The sequence below is a fragment of the Mauremys reevesii genome, linkage group 1 (genome assembly GCF_016161935.1).
Source record: "Mauremys reevesii isolate NIE-2019 linkage group 1, ASM1616193v1, whole genome shotgun sequence".
NCBI lineage: Eukaryota > Metazoa > Chordata > Testudines > Geoemydidae > Mauremys > Mauremys reevesii.
Window position 1 is genome coordinate 50,632,121 of NC_052623.1, and position 26,854 is coordinate 50,658,974.

General features: G+C 42.4%; 1 protein-coding gene across 1 annotated transcript; it reads left to right on the forward strand.

Annotated features, from left to right (window-relative positions):
- The first annotated feature begins 9,686 nt into the window (after nucleotides 1-9,686).
- On the forward strand, nucleotides 9,687-26,202 carry LOC120383691 (proteasome maturation protein). The gene is made up of 6 exons (XM_039501905.1): nucleotides 9,687-9,841; nucleotides 15,535-15,632; nucleotides 18,621-18,681; nucleotides 20,280-20,381; nucleotides 22,377-22,470; nucleotides 24,753-26,202. Exons 1-6 carry the CDS (start codon nucleotides 9,839-9,841, stop codon nucleotides 24,818-24,820), a joined length of 426 nt encoding a protein of 141 aa, XP_039357839.1. The 5' UTR covers nucleotides 9,687-9,838; the 3' UTR covers nucleotides 24,821-26,202.
- Nucleotides 26,203-26,854: the final 652 nt, after the last annotated feature.

A 26,854-nucleotide genomic window follows, 5' to 3' on the forward strand; every position in this document is an offset into this window, starting at 1 on the left:
GTCGTTGTCCGGATCTTCCAGGTAAGCAGCAGCGGGCACTCCGGGCCAGTTGTCGTCCGTGTCCAGGGCATGGGCGGGGGATGCGCTCCGTGCTGCTCCGGAACCGGCGGGACGTCCTTCCCCTCTGCAGGCTTCCCCCTGAATGGGCTGCGGGTCAGGTCTTTTGTACTGCTGGCCAAGCCCCTGTTCTTTCAGCAAGGGGGTAGGGCGGCGTAGGCTCTGCCCACCAAGGGGCATGTAATACTCCCTCACTCACCCTGGAGGAGGGAGGCCTGTCCACCTCACTACAGGGAGCCATCAAGATTCTAAGCCACCATTAATGTTCCACACTTTGCATAATTACAATAGGACCTCAGAGTTATACTTCATATTTCTAGCTTCAGATACAAGAATGATACATACATACAAATAGGAGGAATATATTCAGTAGGTTATAACCTTTGTTATGATACCTTACAAGAGACCTTTTGCATAAAGCATATTCCAGTTACATCATGTTCACACTCATAAGCATATTTCCATAAAACATATGGAGTGCAACATCACAGTGGTCAGAGAGGGGAAACTCAGCAACAGAGAGATCAGGGGGATAGCAGAGCTCTGTGAAGACCAAGTCAAGGAATCAGCCTTTTTAGTGAGTGAGTTGAACCAGAGCTGTAGGTTGAGTGAAGAGGTTAGGGTGAGGAAACATGAAGCTCTGGAGTCAGATGGGTCATCAACATGGAGGTTGATTCACCAAGGACAAGGGTGGGAGATTGTGAGGAGAGGAAGAGAGAGAGCCAGGAGTCAAAATCAGGGAGAAAAGTTCATGGGGTGGAGTTTAAACTTAGTTCTCATCTCATTAGGCACTTCCTGTGCAGTGAGGCCAGAAGACAGGACACTTTATAGGAGAGAATTCCTTATTTTGTGACCTTTAGACAGAGAATACCTAGTGGAGTACGCTCCCGACACTCTTCCTTCCCTACTCTTTCAGAAGTCTTTTCATCTCTTCAGAATGGTCTGCATGAAATTCCCAAATGTTCTAAAACCACGTGGGTTGCAGTAAAACAAGGTTTATTAAGAGCTAAGAGAGAAAATCAGATTTGAAAAAATAAAAATGGCATGAGTAACATATCTAGTCTTAAACTTTGCAACAGTGCTCTAGATAGTTGCCATCTGGGAGTAGTTACAGTGCAAAAGCAAAACTCTTACTTCTCCATCCACTCTGTTCAGCTTGTTTCTTTCTCCCCAACTCCTTCACCAACAGCATGTCTGAGACACAGACTCTGAACTCGAGGTGCCTAATTTGAACCCCTTTGAAGTCATCTTGCGTCTTTCCACTGACTTCAATGGGTTTTGGATGAAGCCCTATATAGGTGTAATTCCCATCTCTTATAAGGTGTCTCATGTAAACCTCACTCTCTTTTTGTCTCCTTTGAGGCTCTAGGTTACTTTGATCTACCCACTGTGATCCTCCACCACAAAGGTATTCTCACAAATGTACTCTCAGAGGAGGATATGACAATCTCTCATGAAATGTCCCCTGCATATTTCCCAACCCTTTCAGTGCTATATTTGCTGCTTCAGATAAACAGTTTTGAGTTTATGTTTTTCCTGTGCCCTTTTACAATTAAAAAAGTTGTTTTGAAGGAGGATCCACACAATAGATCTCCCAGCTCACATCTGCATCATCTTTGTTCCAACCTAACCATAGTGCTTACGGGTGTTAATTTTTATGGCTGGATCTGTCAGTCTGAATCCTATTCTCTGTTTTCCTTTACAATGAAAAGGGCTTTTTTCTATTCTATATCAAATATGAATTATTGACAAGTTAAAGGTAATCTATTCGAAGGCAATAAATTCCCCTGAACTAGTCGTCCTGCCTCTCAGTATTTGAATACTGGGATTTTTTAAAACACTAGCTATCACTTAGAGGATCTGTCTAATGATAAAACTGTTGATTTTGCTCCATTTCTTTTTAAATAATTTTGATCCTGTCATACAACAGCAGCCTTGCAATGTTATATTAGTATGTGCTCAGTTAGCTTTGTGCAAGCCAACTTATATTGATGATTTACTGCATTATTCGGTAATATTTTTAAAAAACATGGGGCTGAAGCTGTTTACAGCCTTGTCCTAGAAATGCTGTTATTATCTGACAATCTTTGTCTCAAGATCTTCCCAATAATACAACGTAAACTGAATAGGAAATGTGCATTGTAAAAATGAAGTTCTAACTGTACATATTCTGTGACTCTCTTTCAACCAATTACTTGAAGTTGGAAGCCTGATTTAAAATGTCGATATAACAAAAATAATAACTTCATTTAATAATACAGGTAAATCTAGATACTAAAAATTAGGAGGCACAGTATAAAGGGTAATAAAGTTACAATAAAAGTGCGGATGACTAATAATAAGGAAGTCTGAATAAAATCAGCCTTGGAAAATGTATAGTCATAGTTCCCAGGAAATATAACACAACTAGAATACTAATGAATCAGTTTATAAATAGAAACATTTTATCATCTACCAGCACTCTTTATAGTCAAATTCACCACAAATCCTTCATTAAAAATATTGGAATAATTTTGCTCTACAAAAATACTGTAGCTATTATACTGCAGTTTTGATTCAGCAACGGGACCCATGCAGATGGACTGCTGCTCCTGTACAGAGTACCATTAACTTCAACAAGGCTCCATGCAGGTACCGGGCTGTGCCTACACGCAGCGTATTGTAGACTGTAGAGCTAATTTAATTACATTCTGAGAGTCTGTTTGGTTTCATCCAGCAAATATGAACTGTAGTTTCCAATTAGATATGGGCCTTCATTGCACAGTTCAGATCCAGATCCAAACTTGCCCAAAAGTCAGGGCAAAACCTATGGGTTTGGAACTTCAAGCCCACCTCTACTTTCAGTGAATACAAGTAGGCGCTTAGTTACTTGTACCATGCTGGTCATTATGCCATCTAGAGACAAATTATACTGCTAAAACATTAAGACATGGATTATGGCTGGATAACCAGCTAAGCCTCTATTTCTTCTTTAAAAGATACCATAGAATGGTAGAATTTAAAAGATACCATAGAAAGGTAAAACATTTTCTCTTGACACTATTTTTGGGTAGAAAAATGAGTTTCTCATTAAACATTTGTCGGATAGTATCTGCTTTCCCCTGGATAATGTAGACGTTTTGTTGAAAAACTGAAAATCCCCAAACCAATATTTTTTTTGTTTCTGGCCATGAAAACTTTTCATTTTTCATTTTCCATTTCCAAATTTTCATTTTTCATCAAAAATCAAAGTTTTCCATGGGAGGAAAAAAAAAACATTTTCCCACCAGCTATAACTAGAAATTAGAGATAGCCTCTAATTACCAACCTGTTTACGTGGATATGATTGTGAGTCAGAGCAACCTCAGACTCCCCTATCATTGCTAGGTATTTTGGCAGACTCTTTGGGGACTTTTCCTGCACAGTAGGAGGAATGGGAAGTAACTTACATTCAAACACTAGAGCTGGAATTACTATAAATTACTTTCAGGCTTCCTTTAGGAAGATGCACTCACAGGAAACTCCTTTTTCAGGCTCACCTATAGTTAGGCATGGTTCCATCTCTGGGAGCCCTATAGACCAGCCCTAAATTAGAGAGCGGATATAAAAATCTTTTTATGAGCTCACAGAGAGGCTTTGATTTTGTTGCCATTGAGTTAGTGCAGTGTTTCTCAAACTAGGGTCTCCACTTGTGTAGGGAAAGCCCCTGGCGGGCCAGGCCGGTTTGTTTACTTGCCCCGTCCACAGGTCTGGCCGATCGCGGCTCCCACTGGCCGCGATTCGCCGCACCAGGCCAATGAGAGCAGCTCCCATTGGCCTGGTGCGGCGAATCGCGGCCAGTGGGAGCCGCGATCGGCCAGACCTGTGGACGGGGCAAGTAAACAAACCGTCCTGGCCCGCCAGGGGCTTTCCCTACACAAGCGGCGACCCTAGTTTGAGAAACACTGAGTTAGTGCAACTGCTTGTAAATACTGAGCTAGTGAAGTATTTTTGTCCCTTATAGGTGAAAACTGGATGTGGAAAGCATGGGACTTTCTTCCAGTAAGTAACAAGATTTATGTTGTTTCAATAGTGCAATACAGCCTACTTAGGACGACCCCTTTAAAGGGACATACTGCACCTACATTATTACCCTTATTACTTTCTGTACTTTTGTCCTTTGCACACATTCTACTGGTTTTATCTATCTCTGACCTACAACTTTTTATACATTCACCTAATGTTGGTACTAATTGACCAAGTTACTTAAAACACCTCATGTTCAACTAACCGGTACCTATGCAGAACAAACAGCTAATGCTGGCAGGCATGATGGAAGATGATAAAGATTCAGCATGTTTGGCTACTGAGCAACCCCTAGTGACTGGCTGCAAATGTTACTGCCACCAGCTTTTTGCCTTCACAGCAGAACAGGAAACAGAAGCCTAGCTTGCTGAAGAGAAGGAATGAGGGATTATATAGGTTAAAGATAACCTTGCAGGGCACAGCAGCAAATCATCCTAGAATTACAAAGACACCAACGGGCTACAGAATGAGTCACTACCTCACGGGGGTGAGGGAACCCTTCTTATGCACCTTACCTGGCATATTAGACAATAGAGAGTCCTTGTCTGACTATCACCACCAAAACAGAAAATAAGAATGTTTTAACAGAAGGGATGTTATCTTTTCACTTGAAACCAGATAGTGGCTATACACTATAAAACTAGGAAATGTTTGGTGTTTGTTCCCATTAGTTGTGCTCATTAATAACATTTCACATCTCACTGAGATGGGTTATTTTTGTCATTCATCAAATTCCTCACTGCATTTGAACTATCAGGATAAGTGAATTTAGCATGGAGAAAATACCAAAAGCTGTAACATTTGCTAATAAACAGGAAAAAAATCATCTGCTTTGGCAATATGTTGAGATTCAATTATTATTTTTTTCACTGAAGCAGTAACTTTTTTTTTAAAATACTTTCACCAGTTTCAGGAAAGGGTGGGTTAGAGTCAGGGGTTTCCTGAGCTTTTTCAGAACACAGTTTTAACGTAGCAGTGTGTTTAGAAGAGCCCCTAGAGAGAGTCTTGTTTTGGAACATACTGACGCCTACACATTATCTTTGTTACATTTTGCAGTTTTGTGTGAAATTTATTTTTAATCTTTATCAAAACATGCCCATGTTTATCTTAAATTCAGAAAAGGTTTAATAATTTAAAACAAAATAACTTTTTAAATAATTAAATTTACAATGAATACTGAAACATAAAAGTCTAAAGCTAGTTAACAAGAAAGGACTTCTTAAAGATCAAAGAAAAAGTGTTTGTTTTACTTGATTAAGACAAATAAAAAGTACTTTCACTTTAGCAGGTTCTAACTGGCTGTTGACAGAGACTAGTGGAAGAGAGTTTTTTCCGCAGCAGAATAAAGGTTTTTCCTTTAGAGGTTCATGTGCTCAGAACAGACTGCTCACTGGCATTACAAAGGTATTACATTTTTAAAGAGGGATGTTCATTATCAAAATCAGAGATTGTTGATACAAAAGAAAGTTTTCTTGGCCAGTATTTTTCTGTGTTCCTATTGCTATTATTAAATGGGACCTTTATGATTATTAAAATGGTGTGCCTTACCCTCCCTCCCCTGACCTATGATGCATAAAAAAGGCCTGAAGAAGGGAGAGGTAAAAATTACAATGGTATAGTGCCATTTAAGTTAATGGAGCTAGTCTGACTTACTGACCCAAGTTGAGGATCTAGAGCAACATGTTTTTCTGTTTATTTTTTACATCAGAAATTCAGGTCTTGTCTACCTTAGAAAAGTCTATTGTGACTAGGGACTAATCCATCTCCCAGAAGTCTGCGTAAAGACTCCTGTTGACTTCAATGGGAAATGCACAGGCCACTAGTGAAATGATGACATAAGAGCCAAGAGAGTGAAAGCTGCACAATTCAGAATTAATTTTTAGTCAGGCAATTCAAAACTTTTTGTTTATTGGGATTTTATTTTTGTTAACACCTATTTAACCCCAATGCTTAATGAGTATTTGAGACAAAGTACAGTATGTCTTTTTAAGATTCAACACCCTCACCATTAAAATAAGTTGTGAAAGCTCATGATGTACAGTAGAACCTCAAAGATATGAACACCAGAGTTACAGACTGACTGGTCAACCGGACACCATGTGAAACCAGAAGTAACCAATCAGGCTGCAGCAGAGATAAAAATAAAATAAAATACTGTGCCTCTATTGCATCTTAAAAGTAGGCACATCTGGGCTGTCCCCACTCCCACCCCCACGCACGGGGCAGCCACTTAGAGCAAGACGCTGCGGTTGCCAGCTCAAGGCAGCTGGAGCCAGCACAGGGGTTTATGCCGTTTTCACAAACACCCCCTTCCCCCCCCCTCGCCTGGAGGGGGACATGCTATTCTCCCTCTCTCACACACACTCATCTCCCCTTCCCCCCTCCATTCCCACAGTGGGACAAGCTTGCAAACTCAAGCCAGCTGCTGCTGAAACCTGGCCTGGAGTATCACCTGCTAGATCTGGAGCCTGAGCTGTGCTTTGTTCAGTTACAGAGAACCTCCACTTCTGAGGCGTCCATAACACTAAGGTTCTACTGTACATCTCTGAAATCCCAAAGAAGTTCTTCAGCAAAATCAGGGAGACAAGACTCGGCATTCCTGGTATTTCTTTAATATAAAAAAAAAAAAGGTGGGGGGATGGAAACAATGCCATTTGAACCACATTTCAGGCCTTCTTCATATACAAAGGAGGAAAAATGGGCAAACTTTTATTCTTAAAAATTTAGATGTCATTTTTAAAAGCAATGTGCCAAATTCAACTCTACTGTAACTTCATTAAAGCTACTGGAGTCACACTAGCTTTGTATTTATCTCACTGTGTCTAAGTAATAGGAGCTTTCACCATCCAACTTGGCTTCTCATGCCTGATCCAGAGCCCTGATGATCCTGTCAGTTGCACATGTGCAACTCCAACTGACTTCAAATGGAGCTACATTTATGCACCTACTGGGATAATCAGACCCTTGCCATAGAACTGGAAGAGATATCACAATCATCTAGCATTATAACTTTTTCTACAGGATCAACTGGGAAGAGAAGATAGGCTGTGAGAAAAGCAATCCTTGTTCAAATTCACACTTGGTAATATGATGAGAAAAATATCTGTGATTTATGTTTATGTCTGGAAGTTTCCCCTAGTGTGAAAGCCTGTCTTTAAAGGAAAACCAGATCTTTCTTGCAATGTACATTCTTTTGTTGTGCAGCCTAAACTATGCATTGCAATGATGTCAATAATGTACATGGAGTGATTGTATCCTGTCTGTGTCCTGCAAGGATGACTTTGAAAGTTAGATGTTTCATCTTGACAGTCATATCCTGATCAACAAACTCAAAGAGTCAATAAATAAATACATCCAGTGAAAAAAAATGGTCTCTCTGTAAGCTACAGTTAAACAGGAACGTGACTTGGTTTTGTATGTATTCACATCTAGTCTACGATAATGCCCCAACACCAGGGCATTTGAGCACCACTTAAACTTACAAGGCAGAACTTGCTTTCCATAAAAGAAAATAAAAGATACTGTCTTCCACTCTCATTCTTTTGAAGTCTGTGATTTAAGTGCAAGTCTTATTGATACAAGTGTAGAAAAGGCCAAAACTTTGATTTGGTAGAACTTTGAGTGGTGATCTTCTACTGCTAGAGGAAAACCGAGAAACACAGGCGCCGACTTTCCAAAGTGACAGGGGGGTGCTCAACTCCCAGGTCCTGTCTTCCCCCAAGGCCCCTCCCTGCCCAGTTCCGCATCCCGCCTCCCCCCCAGCACACTGCATCCTCACTTCTCTCCCCAGAACGCCACAAAACAGCTGATTGCAGTGGGCAGGAGGCATGGGGAAGTGCTGATCTGCGCAGTACTTCCTTGGGGAAGCTGATAGTGGGTGCTCAGCACCCACCATTTTTTCCCAGGGGTGCTCCAGCCCCAGAGCACCCATGGAATCAGCGCCTATGCCAATAGACACTGACTGGCATGAGTTTCTCAGTAATTAAGGCTGTAGCAAAGTCTTTATTTTTGAGTACTGTACAACAACAAAATATAAAAATAATGTTCTCAGCATAAAATTGATTTTGCACATACACCTGACCTCTTTCAAGCTACACTCCATGCACATCAAATTTCACATATGAAGTCTCTAGTAAAAGAGAAAATTTTGGCAAAATGTGAGGTGAAGTGGACAAATGTCTAAACTTCAGTTCTTAAAAAAAAATATCCACCAATATTAATGATTATGTCTGGAGTTGTGGAGGAACAAATGAATGCACACTTCATTAACCTTCCAAAGAGCTGATGGATTTCAGAAAGTCTTCATAAGTTATTTATGTCTTCTAAAGCAGGTAAAAATCAAACATTTGACAGCGGTCTCTATAGAGCACCATAAATTATAAATTGATTATAAATACCAAGGACACTTCTGCTGAGAGCCTCTTGCCTGGCTAGCATTTCTCACAAGTTCCCTCCTCCACTCAAGGATAGAATAATAGAAATATGGAGCTGAAAGGGACCTTGAGAAGTCATCAAATCCAGCCCCAAGCACTAATATGAGACCACTAACACATCTGGTTGGGATGGTCTAGATTTCTCCAACCTATTCTCAAAACCCTCTAATGACAGGGATTTTACAACCTCCCTTGGAAGCCTATTCCAGAGCTTAACTACCCTTATAGTTAGAAAGCTTTTCCTAATATGCAACATAAACCTCCCTTGCTGCAGACTGATCTCATTACTGCTTGTCCTACATTCAGCCGACATAGACAACAATTGAGCCTTAAACTCTTCACAACAGCCCTTAACATATTATAAGACTGTTACCAGGTTCCACCCTCTCCCCTCTTCTTTTCTCAAGACTAAACATGCCGAGGTTTTTTTTTAACATGGTCACATAGGTCAGGTTTTCTAACCCTTTTATCATTTTTGTTACTCTCCTCTCGACGGGAGTGGCAGAAGGTCCCTAAAAGTGTGTGGGGGCGGGAGGGGGCACCAGTACCCAAACAGTGGCCCTGCTCTCCCTTGTCCCCAAGGTCCCGCCCCACGCCTCGCCCTTTGTTCCCGAGGCCCTGCCCCCTGTCGCTCGCCGTACAGCGGGTAAAACAAGGGAGGTCCAGGGCCCGTTCCCCCGCCACTGCCTCAGGACTCCCCAATTTGGCCACATCTTTCCTGTCAGGCCTGGGTCTCAGCACTGCGCGCGGGGCTGCAGCTCCGGGCTCAGCGGCATGAAGACCAGTTACCTGCCGCGTGACGTCCTACAGCGCCCAGCCCCGCTAACACACCCGGCCCCAGGCCGGTGTAACGACACACACACATCGGCCTTTTCTGCAACCCGCCTCGCGGCGCCGCCGCTGACTCAGCCCCCCCCCCGAGAGCCCCTCTGGCCTACGCGTGGAAACAGGGGCCGGGGCCAACTCTTCCCAGCAGCCTCCCCACGCAAAGCTGCGGCTGCGCAGGAGTCAGCGGCGTGGCCCTGGGCCCCAACCCCGCGTGCAGCCCCTGGCGCGGCTCTTCCCCGCGCTCGGAAACCCCGCAGGCTCCGCCCCGGCCCCGCGCAACCTCCCCGAGCCCAACACCTGCAGCAGCGCCGCAACCTGCGCGCGCGCTCACGGCCTAGCCCCGCCCCCTGCCGCAGGCCCGCCCTGCGCTGTCTCACCGCGTTTCTTGCGTGTGACGTAGTACGCTGCGCTGGGAGCGGAAGTGAGGTCATCAGCGCAGGCGGAAGCAGTGACGGTTCGGGTGTGAGGGGGACGAGATGGTGAGTGCGGGGTCAGGCTGCAGGGCCCCGGGGGCGCTTCGGCTGCTGCCGGGGACGGGGAAGGTGGCGTGTGGGCCCTGCGCACCGCCGCGGCCCAGTCGCCCCAGTGCGGGGCTGGCCGCGAGGGGCGGCGGGGCTGTGCTGAGTCATAGGGGCGGCCGGGCCCCGCGTTTACAGTGGCGGGGAGGCGGCTCGTGCGCTGCGGCTCTGTGCCTGGGAGCAGCGGCGAGTGGGGGTGAATCGGAAGCGCGAATCGCCCCCGCCAGCAGCAGCTCGTTCCCGCCCGGCAGCCTCCCCGCTCCCGCCCCCAGCAGACCCCCGCTGCAGTGTCACGGCCGCCATGGCACCAGACCCCCCCCCCCCCCCACACACACACACACCCTGTGCGATCAGCATCTCAGGGATGGGAATATCTGTGGCCTAGGCGACACTAGGCGTTTAACACTAATTACACAAGCAAACTGCTTTTATAGGCACCTTTGGGGCTTTTTTATCGATTTTAATGGCTCTTTAAACCGTACTCCCTAAAGTAGAATTATTAGGATATCGGCAGGTTGTGTATATCGATACATATTAGATTAGGCGCTGGTGAGTAGCTATCCAGCTGATATACCGGATTAGCTCCAGTGTGAATACACCGACACCAGAAAACCGGATGGGAAACACTCTGAGCAACTTGCAGGCTTGAACCGCTTTCCTTGATGCCCGAGCAGTGCAAGCGTGTGAAAGCTCCGCGTGCTCCGCAGTGCAAAAAAATGCAAAATCAAAAAAAATAAGGATGAATGCGGGCATCCATCCAAATGGGAATCGCCGCTCGCTCAGGCAAATCCTATCTATCCATCCTTTAAAATCTCGCAGGCAATCACCAAGCAGGGAAATCAGCAGCGCGCAGCGCAGAAAACAGCTGAAACTAAAAGAACAAGACAGATGAAAGCGCATGGACAAACAAACTGCTAATGGGACAAAGGGATCAGTCCTAAAGCCAAAAAGCTGAGCTCCCTAAAATTATTTGCTTCTTTGGTCAAGGGTCATGTCTGCATTCAAAGGCACAGCTTGCCAAACTAGCCAACCCACCCACCCCCCCCCCCCCACCCCCAGAAAACCCCACAATTACTCTTTTCCCTTTCTTTAAGACCAAATCAACTATGCACTGCTGAAGATGCACGATAGACACTCAACACCAACATCAACATCTGACCTCCCACCCCCCATCATGGTGGTACAAACAAAAAAATCAAAAATCATCCTCATCAGCATCATTCACAAAAATGATGGAAATCTGATGAATGATGATCTTCAGCTGATGGGACAAAAAGGACTGGTAACCGTCATCGTCGTCACACGCCTGCAGCCTATTTATTTTTCTGGTGGATGTGGATGGATGGATGTGGTATACATGCTCATCATCATCATAGCAACTCATCATCCATCCACCCCTCATCCCCATCAGAAAAACAAAAGATTCCCTGGCCCTGCAGTAGCAGCTGGGCACAGTTCTCTGGACTCTCTGCTAATCTCCTGTCTGGACCACTGGCTGCTTCTGCTGCCCACTTCCCTCATTCTCTCACTTTCTCACTAGTGTGCATTTGTCCTGCTTATCACTCATTCATTCTTAATTCATCACAGTGGGGGACAATGCACCAAGAAGGGGGCCAAGAAAACGGAATCAAGAGGTGGAATCAACAGGTGGGAAGGACAGGCAGGAGCATACACATATAATACACATACTCTACAGGCTCAGAGCACAGAGCAGGTGGTCTATTAGCAGCCTTGCCTATATTAGGCAGCACAGATATATATTTAGAAGGAGAGAGATTCTATTTTAGTCATTCCCAATTTTTGCTTTTTGCAGGAGTCATGGCCCAGGGCTTTCAGCGCCACAGCAGCCAACAGCAGCACAAATGGAAGTACAATAATGGTAAGTTGTAACCTTTTGGCTTTCTGGCTGGCTGGCTGATTGGGGCAGCTGGCTGGCAACAGAGCAGTAGGACACATATGAAATCATCATCCTTATGGTAGGAGTTTATGGGTTTGGTTGGTGCAAGTAATGGTCTGCTGTGTCTCCAAGCAAAAAAAGCAAAGTCATCTGTCATGTGCTGCTGCTAGCGCTCTGTGTGGCGCGGCATCTCTAGTACACAGCGGTGAAGTCACAAACGTCAAAAAAAGCTCCATGATTGCCATGATATGCTATCTGCCAGGGCAATCCAAAAAAAAAAGCGAAAAATGCTTGTCTGCTTGTGTTTCCCCCAGAGAAGGAGTGACTGAGACATTTACCCAGAACCACCCCCGACAATGATTTTTTTTTTTCAGGCACAGGGATCTCTCACTCAAGTTCCAAGGGGGGGAGGGGCGGGGGGGGGGGAACTATATAGGATATAGCTAGCTACCCACAGTGCAACAGAAAGAAAATCGATCTTAGCTCGGACCATGGACGCACACACGATTTAATGTGTGTTTAGTGTGCGCGCGCACGATTTTTTTATAAAATCTGTTTTACAAAACCGGTTTATGCAAATTCGGAATAGTCCCGTAGTGTAGACGTACCCTGAGAGATTATCCCTCTTCCCCCACTGGGATGGTTTCCTGCTCCGCATCGCTAACCCCGGCTCCAGAATATGAGAGTTTGATTTAATGTCACTAGGCGGGTGAGGCGGAGTTAAGGTTTTTTATTTGCCTTCTGGTTTCTGAGCTTTTAGGGTGCATTTGAAGGCGTGTTAAAGCTTGGCTCGGCAGCCATGAGGGCTAGATGATTACTTCCAAGCAATGAAAGCTGAGTTTTTTACAGAATTATTTGACTCTAGGAGTTGGGGCTTTAAGAAGAACACCAAATATTGCAAGACTTGTGATAGAGTGGCAAGAGTTGCCAATGCCTTCTGCTATTCCTTTCCCATGAGTTTGCAATGATTAATGTTTAGATATCCACCCCTGCTTTTGGTACAAGGCCATGCACTTAGGGACTAACGAGAAGAATTTTTGCTATAAATTGGGATCATATCAGTTAGAGGTGACAGAAAAGAAGGATGGTTATATTGATTAATCACAAGGTGACTTTGAGCTGCAAACATGATGTGGCTGTGAAAAAGGCTCATGCAATTCTAGGATGCATCAGGCAAGATATTTCCAGTAGAGATAGGGGAGTGTTATTACCAGTGTAGAAAGCACTGCTGAGTCCTCATCTGGAATAGTGTGCGTAATTCTGGTCTCCCATGTTTAAGAAGGAGGAATTCAAACTGGAACTGGTGCAGCGAATGGCTACTAGGATGATCAGAGGAATGGAGACCCTGCCTTACAAGAAAAGACTTAAGGATCTTGGCTTGTTTAGCCTAACATAATGAAGGATGAGGGGAGACATGATTGCTCTCTATAAATACATTGGAGGGATAAATACCAGGGAAGTGGGGAGAGAAGTTATTTAAGTTAAGGGCCAATGCTGGCAAAGAACAAATGGATGTAGACTGGTTATCAATACATTTAGGCTTGAAATTAGATAAAGGTTTCCAACTATCTGAGGAGTGAAGTTCTGGAATGGTTTTCCAAGGGAAGTAGTGTGGGCAAATAACCTAACTTGATTTAAGACTCAGAGGGGTAGCCAGGTTAGTCTGGATTTGTAAAAGCAGCAAAGAGTCCTGTGGCACCTTATAGACTAACAGACGTATTGGAGCATGAGCTTTCGTGGGTGAATACCCACTTCGTTGGATGCATGTAGTGGTAATTTCCAGAGGCAGGTATTTATTTATTTATTATTGCATATTTATATCTGCCTCTGGAAGTTTCCACTACGTGCATCTGACGAAGTGGGTATTCACCCACGAAATCTCATGCTCCAATACATCTGTTAGTCTATAAGGTGCCACAGGACTCTTTGTTGCTTTTACTTGATTTAAGACTGTTCACAGAGGGGATGGTATGATGAGATTGCCTACAATGACATAATGGCCTCTCCACGCGTTGGCTGTTACCAAATATCTCCAATGACCCGAGGTGGGGCACTAAAATGGGAGGGCTCTGAGTTACTACAGAGGATTCTTTCCCAGGTTTCTGCTGGATTCTATGTAACTTGAATTCTTTAAATCAAGATTTGAAGACATCAGTAACTCAGCCAGAGGTTATGGGCCTACTATAGAAGTGAGTGGATGAGGTTCTGTGGCCTGCAGTATGTAGGAGGTCAGACTAGCTCAGTGTTTCTCAATATTTTTGTGCTGGTGACCACCTTTGTATGTTTTTTAAAAAAAGCATGCCCCCTCCCCCCCACACCCACACTTGAAAAAATTGTGACTTCCTACATTAAGCTCGTGCTTCGGCCCAGGGCAGCATGTGTGAACCCAAAGCCTGAGCCCCACCCCCTGAGGCTGAAGCATGTAATTTCGCAGGGCCCCTGCAGTTGCCCTGCTTGCTATCCCCCTAAACCTGTCCCAGGACCCTCTTGTGAGTTGCGACCCCCAGGTTGAAAAACACTGGACTAGATGGTCAGGATGATCCCTCCTGGCCTTAAAGTGGAAGGCTATGAAGCAATAGTAGTACTTGATATGTTTCACTCTTGGGAATATTTCTGGCTCTTGGGCCTTTATTTACTTTATTTCATCCTATTGTTTTCTAGTCATTCCCTCTTAATACAATAATAATTCCTCCTGTATATTCATATTCCAAATGTGTGGTGGTAGTGCAAGTAGGCGCCATTGGGCTAAACATTGTACGTTCACATAGTAGGAAACAGTCCCTGTCCAAAGAGCTTACTGTTTAAATAGACAAGTCAGGCAGTGTGAGAGGGGAAACTGAGGCACAGATAGGTGAGGTGGCTTGTCCAAGGTCTCAGTAGCTGAATGGCAGAGGTGGGAATAGAGCCCAGATCTCCTGAGTACCAGTCCAGTTTTCTAATTGCTAGATGACACTGCATTTATTTAACTGTTTTATGTCTCCCTGAAAGTCAATGCCTTCAATCCCTCCCCCCAGTAAATACATACATACATTTTATTGATCTTCCCTGAGTTCCCTCTAATTTGTTACTATGTCTCTGAGGTAACAGGATGTTTAAACTGAATTGAATACAAAATTCCCCAGACAGCTACACCAGTCAAGCCCTATAAAGTCAAACTATCATCTACCTTCTTTATTACCCTTTGCATAAAGAAAAATAGCAATTGCCATGTCTGATCATTGGTTCAGTATTTTCCACCGGACAGAGGCTAGAAACAGATGCTTCAGAGAAGAGTGCAATTGTAGTGGACAATTATGGAGTAATCTCATAGAAGTTTCTTCCTAAACCCTAGTTGATGGCACAGTTACTTTCATATTTGTGTTATAGTAGTGCCCAGAAGCCTGGGATTGGGACCCAGTTTAGGTAGGTGCTGTCATACACATAGTAAAAGAGCGTTAAGTTCTTTTTGTTCTGCCTTAGCAAGTTTTGAGGGGCAAACAGCATGATATTACACTATTCCAAGAGATCTAAGCACTGCTGAATCACTTCAAGGTGTCCTAATTAAATGGCATTTATAGTCTCAGTTAAAAATCCGTCAACCTGAAGACTAAGGCTTGGGCATATGTAGTTTTAAAGAGACATCAAACAGCTCAATGGATAACTCTTTTTTGGTATAAGGACTAAAAAAGAGTAAAATCTAAATGTTCATTTGCCAGAGTTAACAGAAGCGCTGAATGGGGCCTAATTCTGTAAAAGTAATCCTTGCTTTTTGTTTCAGAATTCCAGAGGAGTTGGATCTCAGCTTAAGGATAGCATCCCAATTGCCGAATTTTCAGCTAGTGGAGCATTTGGAGGTCATGATATTCTACGCAGAGGGTATGCCTTGTCTGCCTGAAAATATACTGTACCATAACCAAATTGAAATTCTAAGTATGTAGGAAGAAAGTTTATATGTATTATGCACCTGTTTTAGAACATACGCTTCTTGGCCATATACTTTATATCAAAAGATATGTCTAGTCCAGTGGTCCTCAATCTATTTACCATTGTGGGCTGCATATGCAGCTCTCGGTGTTATGTGGGCCACATCCACACAATATATATACTATATGTATATCTACATGGGCTGCAGCTGTGTGCTGATTGCGTTGCTGGTTAAGAACCACTGGTGTAGTCACTTTACGTATAATTATAGTAGGAGCATTATGTGTCGAGCTTGTTTCCTATGAAACCTTGCTCTTAGAAGCAAATAATAAATACAAACAGCTGTGTAATTAGTGATCTGTATAAGGATGCACCTTTAAACAACTGATAGAAAAAGCTTAATTTCCATCCCTGCTCATATATGAACTGTTCTTGAAGAAAGTAGTTGAACGTGCTCTTTTAATGTTGGCCAAAATGATTGACTTTAGCTACTAAGGACACATGAAATAGAATTAACAATGTGGAAAATGGCCTAATATTTTTACACTACATGGTAACGTTTCAGATGGTCGGTGGTCAGAACCATATCTGTATACACAGATGTATATAAAATATACATCTAGAATAGAAGTATAAATACTTCTGTTGAAATTTAAAATGCTTATCAAACTGATTCAGAAAGAAAATCCAAGGCTTGCATGTACAGTATAGTCAGGGAATTAAGTACCATGTTGTGACGTTCAACTTAGACTGGTAAGGGTTGTGTCACCAACTGCTCTACAACTGAGAGTGCCTTAAATGCTATGTTGCTATGGCCCACTGCCCTGATATCTACAGCCAGCCTTGCAAGCATGCAGGTCACACCCTGGCTTCCACCATCCAGTTACTTTTTTGCAGAGTGACCCCAGTGCCTTCCTAATCCTGAATTTCCACAGAACCATCTACCATTACCACAATCTGCTGAGGTTCCCAGAATTGCTAGTTACCCCTTTCAGCCTCAGCAGGACAGTGTGTTGCTACTGCTAAGCTGTGTGACAACTCCCTGACACACCAGCTTGTCCGCCTTGCCATCAGACTCTTTAGGACTTTTATCCAAACCTTGCTTTGCAGGAAACAATCGGTGAACTCCCAAGCTTCCCAGAGCCATCGCTGTGCTGTGTCCAGCCCTCCTGAACATTCACAGAGTAGTCGTTTGTTGCTCCTTTAAAAAGACAATTCACTGCAACTCATTACTTCATGGTGGGGAGGCGGGTTACAAATGCTCTTATTTCAATCACAGCACTGAATTGATTTATGGTAAAAGTAAAACAAGGTCATTAAACAAAGTCATTGATTTAAGTAATACCAAGTATAAGGAATAAAGATGGAAAGGATTACAAGGAAATAAAAGTGAAAACACGCTTCTAAGACTAAAACCTGGTTTAAGTCTCTTGTTCAAAGAAGTGTTTCTCACCAAGGGGATGTTTACACTTCAGTGTAAGATCAGGGTTCAAGATCAGGCTCAAACCTAATCCCACCTGTATCCACACAAATTGTGCTAACCCAGGGCTCGAACCCAGGGCTCGGACCCTGGGTCCCAAGACCCCACGGGGTGGCGGGTCCAAGCCTTAGTCGAATCATGACCCCATGTTCAAGCCCTATTGCTTTGTAGCGTAGACATAGCCCCAGTAGACTTGTGCTCTGGGAGTCTGCCAAAAGTATCCCACAGGCTGACTTTTTTTTATACTCTGAACCAGTTGGGTGGACAGTCAAGTTTTGCCATGCTGCACTATGAACAAAGGACTAAAGTGGCCACATTTTGGGAGGGTGCTTGGAAGACTTGGATATAAGTGGTTAAACTCGGGCCTGCATAATGCAGTGTAAACACTGGAACCCCAGGTTAAGACCCAGGGTTCACCAATTCCTAACCTGTGATTACAAATGAGTGTAGATGCTCAAGCCTTAGGTTAACAAACCCAGGGTCTGCTAACTTGAGTTCTTCTAATTCCGGGCTTACGTTGTAGTATAGACATACTTGAAGTCTGTTTTCCAGTATGGCTAACCAGACTTTCTGGTGAGGACTCTTCACAGAGCTTAAAGTGCTTGGTTCCTTTGCTGCCTCAGGTGAAGGGTAATTTAGGGGTTCACTCCCCCTCTATAGTCTGGTAAACTTTTGAAATGTATTCTTCTGAAATGTATTCCTAGATACATTTCCTTTTCCCTGCTGTGTGTGAATGCCATGGTGCCTCCTGCAGACTGTATGCTGTCTTCTCCTCCACTGGTGACTTTTACAGTGTAAATGATGTCTGCTTGCAGCTTCTCATACAAATGAATAGGCCATTGAATTTGGCCACACCGGGCCTTTTTCCTTTGTTTGGGGCAGGGCTTTGGAGCAGAGCATGGAGCAGTGGAGCTGCAGGTTTTTGCCTGGAGCTGGAGCAGAGACAGAAAGCTCCAAAGCTCTGGTTTGGGGAAAACCTGTTTAAACCAGGCACGTCAGGGGGTTTGACACACACCTTTTAGTCATATATTTCCAGCCTATCTGTAAAGTTCTTCAAGGGTTGACCGTACATACATCACACAAGAATATTAATGATCAGTGAGTTAGTAGTTTTCCAGTGACATATTACATTACAGCTTTTAGCTACAGATTGTAATATTAGTGAGTTGGGGTACACTGAATTGATCAGGGAAGATGAAATTCATTGCTGGGTAGCAGGCAGACCCTTGTCTTTTGGCACAAGGATGCTCTTAGGGTCACACGTAGATTATCCATAAGTTAACCAATAATAGCAGGGTGTATTCAGGTATTCAAGTTAAATTTGTCTTCTGTTAGCTGGAGCTGGGGGAAGAAAAAACATGACTGCTTTTATGTTAAGCTTGAAGATGAAGCCGAAAAAGACTTTTGATTCTTGTGTGACTTTAAAAAAAAAAAATAAACTTTTTTGTTTACATTTCTAGCTTTACAAGTGTAAAAAATGAACTTTTGCCCAGCCATCCTTTGGAACTGTCAGAAAAAAATGTAAGTGCAATGCTGAATTTAATAACCTTTTAATGCTTTCCTATGATCAGCTAGTTACAAAGTTTAAGGGCCATTGTTACTGTTAACTTCTTGACAAGTGTAATTTCAGTGCATCTCAGTCAGGAATAAAGTGGCCTAACAGCAGTATTGCTTTAATATAATTTATGTGATTAACATGACATTTCATTATGAATTTTGGCAGGTGGGGGTAATAGCTGAAAGAACTGCTAGGGTTTATCAGCACAGGAGATTTGATGCAGTAGAACTAAACATTTCAGGAGATGTACTTTTGGGTTCATTTTAGTAATATACCAAAATATTACTCCTGTATTATGCTGAAATGGATATGGTTGTTCTTATTGCTGTAGAAGTTTATAAACGCTACAAATAGCATTAATAGCAAAGAAACTAAAATCTTTGCTTGGTATGTCATAAGCCCCACTTTTAAATAGTAAAAGACACTGGCAAGGCTAATGTAGTAAGCTAAAGAAGTAAAGCCGGGGGAGGTATAGTTAATATTTTTCTTCTGGACTTCTGATGAAAATTACAGAAACCAACTAGACCTTTGATGTTTTGCCTAGAGATGGTATTCTGTCCTGTAACTTATACTTCTGCTTGTTTGTGCTAAATATCTTCTTTAGGAACATTAGTAGCTCTTGCACAAATATATTGTTATCATAAACATTACAAGTATAACTTCTGCATATTAAGAAAATAAAATCAGGAAAAATCACAATCTTCTGTCACTGAATATGCTGCTGCTATCAGTAGCATCAATGCAAAACCTGGAGCCAAACCCCCCACTAAATACTGCAAATACATGCAGAATGATTTTTAGTTTATACTTCAAAAGTTTATTTGGCCAGTCAAAACATCTTTTGTTATCAGAAAACAGTACCTATTAAGTAGGTATCCATACACTATATTTCTTGTTATTGATTAGTGCCAAAGGACTCAGTAAGGAGTCAAGACTGAACACTTGCTTTCCTAAATGATTTAAAACACTGGGACTCATGTACAAGATATTTAACAAAAATAAATATCTGCTGAGATCTTATATAAAGTAATTTCATTATACTGGAAATAGGAAAAGTTTGCCAAATATAGGCTTCTTATTTTTTTAATGATAGAAAAAAAAAGTTACTCTTCTTGTCAGTTTATAAGGCCTGCCATGGATTCTTTTAGGCCAAGAAGCTTTGCTTTCCCCTTTCTGGGCTACTAATATTTTAATTTCTTGAAATTGCTTAGTGATACTTCAGAGTAATGCACAACTACTCCACTTGGTGGAGTCCAATGTATTCTGCTTGCCAAAAATAAAATACAGCTTTAGCCAGTAGCTAGCAGCATGTAATGCATTATTTTAAAATTAGATTTTCTTTCTCAGTTGCTTAAAACAAATGAGTTAATATGTTGGCAGTTTTCTTACATATTGAGGTTTATAAATCTAGCAACCTATTTACTGCCTTTTTTTATTTTTTTTTATTTTATTTTTTTGCTGACGATGACTTCCATATGCATGTTCATTGAAGTATAATTTTACAAATATATTTTCTATGGCTATAATTAAATGCAGCTTTTAAAAAAAAATCTTTTGATAGTTTCAGCTAAACCAAGATAAAATGAACTTATCGACTCTGAGAAATATTCAAGGACTCCATGCACCGCTAAAGCTGCAAATGGAATTCAAAGCAGCAAAGCAGGTAGGCATTTTTAACTATTCTAGTAATATGAATTGCCTCAGTTAAGTTATAGACATATCTGCAAACATGCTTTTTAAAAAGCATTTGTTTCTTTCAAATACATTAGATAACAGCTGTTCATCTTTTATACATTTTTCAAGCAAACTCCAAGCAGAACTGGCTTTATTGCTTATGATAAAACTAACGCTGCTTATTTGAAACATTCAGAGTTCTGTTATCACAGCAAATTCCAGGTGAAGTGAAGCTGAACTTCTTAAGTCTTGCATGAGATTCTCCCATCCTGCAGGCCTTGGGAGGAGGACTACAGGAATGGAAGTTATATCCCTGATTTCCTTCTCCAAGACCAATGTTGTTTCTGGCAAACCTCCTGAGGGTTCACAGGAAGGGAACTCTGCTCCTGCAGACTAAAGGAGTTTAGAGGGCTGGTGCGTACAAGGAGATGGGGGAGAGATCAGGGCAGTAAAACCCTATGTGCCCCCCACCCACCCCCATCAGCCCTTCTTTGTAAGCTGTGAGAAGTTCATTGGGGGCCAGTGAATGTATTTGAGGTAATTAAAGACTGACAAGCCTGTTTGGGCTTGTTTGCAGCTAAGGCACCTACTACAGATGTGTGTTGAGGTAATAGGGAACTACCCCATCCTAAGGGTTAGGTGTTGGCCCACAACAAGCCTCACAAGATTTGCTGTGGGTTTCCTGCCCTGCAAACACCAGAAGACCTACAAGAAATGCTGGAATTTTTCCTGATCTCACCCAGTCACTCCTCCCTGCAGATCTGAGATCTGTTGGAGGAGAGCCTTTCTCCCACAGCTTCTTGCATATCTGGCAGGAGGAGAGAGTGGTGAGAGCAAAGAGACATTTTCCTCCCTACATGTGGATTGCCTTAGTTATGCAGGAGAGAAGAAATTCTTGTGACCTTAGGATACTTGTTGGCCTTTGCTTGTTGTCTTTAATGTTCTTAGAAGATAATATGAACTCTCACCACTGATATGTGCCTGTGTGTATGTGATATGTACCTTAGCTTTACCTTTTTACAGCATTAGTATTGGAACTGATTAAAGTGCAGCTGTACTAGCAAATATTATGGATAATTACAAATCCAGTATATCTACAAGCAAGGGACAGCTACACTTTGTTACATGTAAAAACCAAGTACTCAGAATAACTTACCATAAAGTTTTTCTATGTCAAAGGCAGTTGTGAATACAAATATGCTGCTGTCTGATGTGCATCTTGTGATCTGAGCTTTTTACTTGTCATCTTAGTCAGTTGCCTTACTACATACTCAGTGACATGCACAGAGCCTTCCTTCCTCCACAATCATATGGTGGTCTGATGGTGCATATGACATAAACCTGTCCTTTTGAGCAAGAGCCAATCTCAAGTTTTGTTGCTGTTGATTTGTATTATTGTAGTGCCTAGGAGCCCTAATCATGGACCAAGACCTCATTAAGGATGCTTCTAGAGGAGATTGGAGAAATTATGTTCATAATCTAAATTTAACCTAAATGACTCTTAGGGAGGGCCATATAAGTTCATTAAAATAATGGTATAGCCTGTTGATGTGCTTTTTACTCTCTTTTGATATATGGATTGAAAAAATAAAATTGAAAATACATTTCAATAATTTGGTTAGCTAATTTATGTTTACTAATCTTGTAACTCTCAAGCTGTCACTCAAGATAAAGATACTTTGTAGTGACCATTCACAGATATTCGGCAGAAAACGGGGCATATTTTTCTACGGAAAACTGTTTTTCATGATAGTGCATTCTGATGTTTTGATCCCATGCCCTGACTATAGGATGAGGTGCCAGACAGGTCTTGAGACAAATGTATGGAGTCTAGAATATCTCTACACTCGAGTCCGTGTTATCATTCTGTCATTTCCCAAAGAACAAATTACTTTGCCTGTCACTTTTAATTACAGTCTGGACTTGGGAAGCCTGAATATGGAGAAACCTGCGTTTCTTTCTGACTCTTGCTGTGTTTTCACAGATCCAACGTCTTCCATTTCTGCATAGCTCAAATATAGCGCTGGATACACTGAGAGGAAATGATGAATGCATTGGTTTTGAGGATATTCTTAATGGTAAATATGTTTTCTTTCAAAGATTTTGTAAGCTCTTAAAACTTTCTCAGGGCTATCAGAAAGGTGAGATTTGGGAGCTGTCAAGTTTTTTATTAATTTAAATTTAGAGGTTAGTAAAGGGATATATCGGGAGAAAAATAAATGTGGTGAAGCTGCTTGTTCTCCTGGGGTTATCCTGAAATATGAAGCAAAATTGTGTCTTGTATTTGGATGTGTAACATATCTCCTAACCCATGTTTTAATAGTAGTGAAAGAGAATAAATGCCAATAAAAATTTAGAAGTGGATTTTATCATCTGGGGCTAAATTATGGAGCCTCAGTATTCCTGGAGGAGTGCTGAAGGGAATGTGCTTCAGAGCGGCCCAGTTTGTACTGTGCATAAAAGGAGCACTGTCTACCCTATCCATTAGGGCAGGGGTCGGCAACCTATGGCACACGTGCCAAAGACGGCACGCCCCCAGGCCTCTGCCCTGACTCCTGCACCCTCCTCACACACCACCATCCCCCTGCCCTGACTCTTGCACCACCCAAACATCCCCAGCCCTCCCACACTCCATGCCCTGACTCTTGCACCCCCCACCCTGAGCACCAAACAGAAGCTCCTGCACCCTCCCCCCCACATTCCCACCTGCACCCCTCACACCAAATGGGAGCTGCCCAGGTAAGCACTCCACACCCAAACCTCCTGCCCCAACCCTGAGCCCCCTCCCTCATTCTAGCTCCTGGTCAGACCCTGCACCCCAATCTCCAGCCTGCTCCTTCACCCCCAGCCCTGTGCTCAATGCACTCCCACCCTCAGCTCAGTGCAGAGAGAGAGGAAGAGAACGGGCTAAAACCAGGGAGAAGGTTTTACTCACTCTATGTGGGCAGGGCCAGGACCCCAGACCAGCAGCAGGCTGAGCGAGGCCAGCAGCCAGGACCCCGGTTGACAGGAGCCAGTGGACGGAACCCCAGACCGGCAGCGGGCTGAGCTGCTCAGCCCGCTGCCGGTCCCACTCAGCCTGCTGCCAGTCTGGGGTTCTGGCTTCCGGCCCCTTGCCAGCTGGGGTCCCGGCCACAGGCCCCGCTCAACCCGCTGCCAGCCTAGGTGAATGGAACCCCAGGCCGGCAGTGGGCTAGTGGCGTAAGATCAGTATTTTAATTTAATTTTTAAATGAAGCTTCTTAAACATTTTGAAAACCTTGTTTACTTTACATACGACAATAGTTTAGTTATATAGACTTACAGAGAGTGTTTCTAAAAAACATTAAAATGTGTTACTGGCCCGCGAAATCTTAAATTAGAGTGAATAAATGAAGACTCGGCACAGCACTTCTGAAAGGTTGCTGACCCCTACATAAGGGCAAAGTATATTGCTCCCTAATGTGCATTGCCCCCACTCCAATGGTTGATATGAAGGGGGAGTCAGTCTGCCCCCTTGCATAATCTTGCTCCTTGAAGCCCTGTTTAAATGAAGCACCACATGTAGTGTTTGGGTTGCACTTCAGTATGATTGCTGGTTTTTTGGGGGTATTCCATTTGAAGTTCTCATTCTTTTGATAATACTATCTTACCTATTAGACTTGGGCTCTGTCTCTTTCTATACACATGAACCCACTTGAAACTAATATTCACTGTTGCTTTTTAGTGTTGGTTTTTTTAAACTAAATACTGTGTTTTACAAAGTGATCAAAGCCTTCTTTTGTCACACATGTTGCAGATATGCCATTTCAACTTAAAACAAAGTTTAAAACTTGTTGTTCTTCTGTCTGTTGTACTTAATTTATTGTCCTAGGTCTTGTATGATGTGTAACTCTCTGGTGCTTGAACATAGCATAGCTTCCCCCTGCCCCTCCTCCTTTTCCCTAGAAAGGAAACCCTTGCCTGGTTTCCTTCCCCCTGGCTGTTGCTTAGAACAGATATTTAAAGGTCGACAGAACTGCAGAACTTTTCTCAGTAATCAAGATGTGCACATTTGTCTAAACCAGCCGTTTTCAAACTTTTTGTACTGGTGACTCCTTTCACACAGCAAGCCTGAGCATGACCCCCCGCCTTATAAATTAAAAAATGGGGGAGGGGGGTAATTTAATGTAATGAGGGCTCAGAGCTGTCAACCCCACAGAGCTGACACCTCGCGACCAATATGTATCCACCTTGTGACCTCCTGAGGGATTCCAACCCCCAGTTTGAGAATCCCTGCTATAAACTAATACATCTAGAGGAAATATAGTCATCTTGTCTTAGGATTGTTTCTGTTTCAAAGTGTTACTAACTGTGTAAATATTTTACCGTCTATTTTCTAGACCCATCGCAGAGTGAAGTTATGGGAGAACCACATGTGATGGTGGAATACAAGCTTGGTTTATTGTAACACAAATGTAGTCCGAAACTATTGTTCATGAAAACATTTCTTGTATGTGTCTTTATACTATACTACAGGTTCAGTGTACAATATTAATATTACATTGACACAATGTTTTTGTTAACTTACCCACAAGAGAGCTCTTGCCTTACTTGATGAATAGGCACATTAAATGTTTAAAGTCTATTATGATTTATTCTCTGCTTACTGTCAATATAAATGTCCTACAACTGGGTATTTTAAAACTGTACAAGAAGACGACTTCATATATTGCTCAGGACAATAGCCGCTTAGTTTTTGAAATATTATACATATTCTACAAGAAGTCCAAAAATGCATGTGCATTTTAAAATTGATTACTGTAGGTAAATGCAGGGAATGCATGTTCTTGCAAAAGAACTTTTTGAATATAAAACAGGCATTTTCCACTGAATCTCTTTTGTTCTTGAAATCTTTTAAACATCTAATAAAAAAAATTGCTATAAATGCTCTGGTTTCCAAAATATATTTAATAACTCAAGTCCCTGACCTCCAACCCAAGCAATGTTACTCTCGTCACTTGCAGCCCCTTTAAGGAACCTCAGTAGCTCACTGGTAGAAAAGAACCCTGCCACACACGTTTGTCTGCCCCAGCTAAGATGTCAGAGATGCTCATTCACTGGAGCTCAGTTGCCCCTTAGGATAGACTTAGACACTTCTCCCTAGGAAGAGTTGGGAGCTGAATTTGGCTTTACGTAGCTACTTTTGAGGGGGGAACCCCTCCTTTGGATTTCACAACAGCCTCACTGGGCACTATTGCTCTGTGGAATTAGAGCTCCTGTAGCCCTATTTTGGGCTGACTATGTTCCAGCCTACAGGACACTTAAAATAACCACTTAGCAACATTTAAGGGAAAAATACCACTGTGGAGAAAAAATGTAAAGTTCAAAATGTTTGTATGAAACAAAGGCACATCTGACAGACTGCATCACAGAAGTGTTACAGTAAGAACATGAATTTTTATTTTACATAACGGCAGAACATAAAATTAAAACTGAACTGACTTGGTTGTAAGTAAACAAGCTCATCTGGGGATAACCAAAGGGAGATTCTAAAATTAAAAGCTATACAAATGCATCTTTTATAAATGAATAGCCAGATAAAAGCTGTTTTCTGTAAGTTTAAAGGGTGTTTTTTAATTTAAATTACACAGGCTGTGTTATAATTAACTTTGAATAGCTTGTATGCATAACGTATTCTAAATCCTTGCAAGAAGTTTAGGACAGTTCTCCTGTTAATTCTCTTCCCATACAACGGTAAAAGTGTGTAATGTACATTTTGAGAATGTAACCAGCATCTTTTAGAAGCAGGGTCCTATCGCAAGAATTATGCTCCAGTTTCTGAACTTTCTTCTTAAAAAAAAAAAAAAAATCATCCATTTCAAGACCCAATGAGTGCAAAGAAAACCTTCCAAAAATAAGCTTAATGCAATGAAGTCTCCCCAAGTCTAAATGGCCTGAAATAGTAATTCTGAGATATGGGAACTGCATCCATTCAGCAGATTTGGATGTTAACTCAATCATAATGTTGAGAATTTAAATGTCAGCTTTGTTCTCTACTCTAGGACTGCTGAATACTTCCACAGAAATGTGCAGGTACAAGTTAATTCCACAACCCCAAAGTGTCTCCTATGCCGGTCTATGTGCCAAAAGTCCCAACTGTTCCCTACTCCTGTGGGCCAAAACAACCAGCTTCACTTCCTGCCAGTTCTACAATGCAGTTATGCATTTTTAATACAAAATCTTGCAGCAAATTGAAGAATGTGGAAGCAGCGTGTTACACTCCAGAAGGGATACATTCCTGACTGCATTATTTATTTTCATATTTAACTTAGTAAAAAGAAAAAAACCCTCCAATTTCTAAATTACCCAAGGTGGTTGTGGAATTTCCAGTCTGCTCCACTGGAGAGCTGCAGAAGTCAGGGAGTCTTGTTATAAAAGCAAATTTACGTCAAGTTTGCTGTAGAGTATGTAGGGCCTTGCATGTACATTATCTTCACTTAAG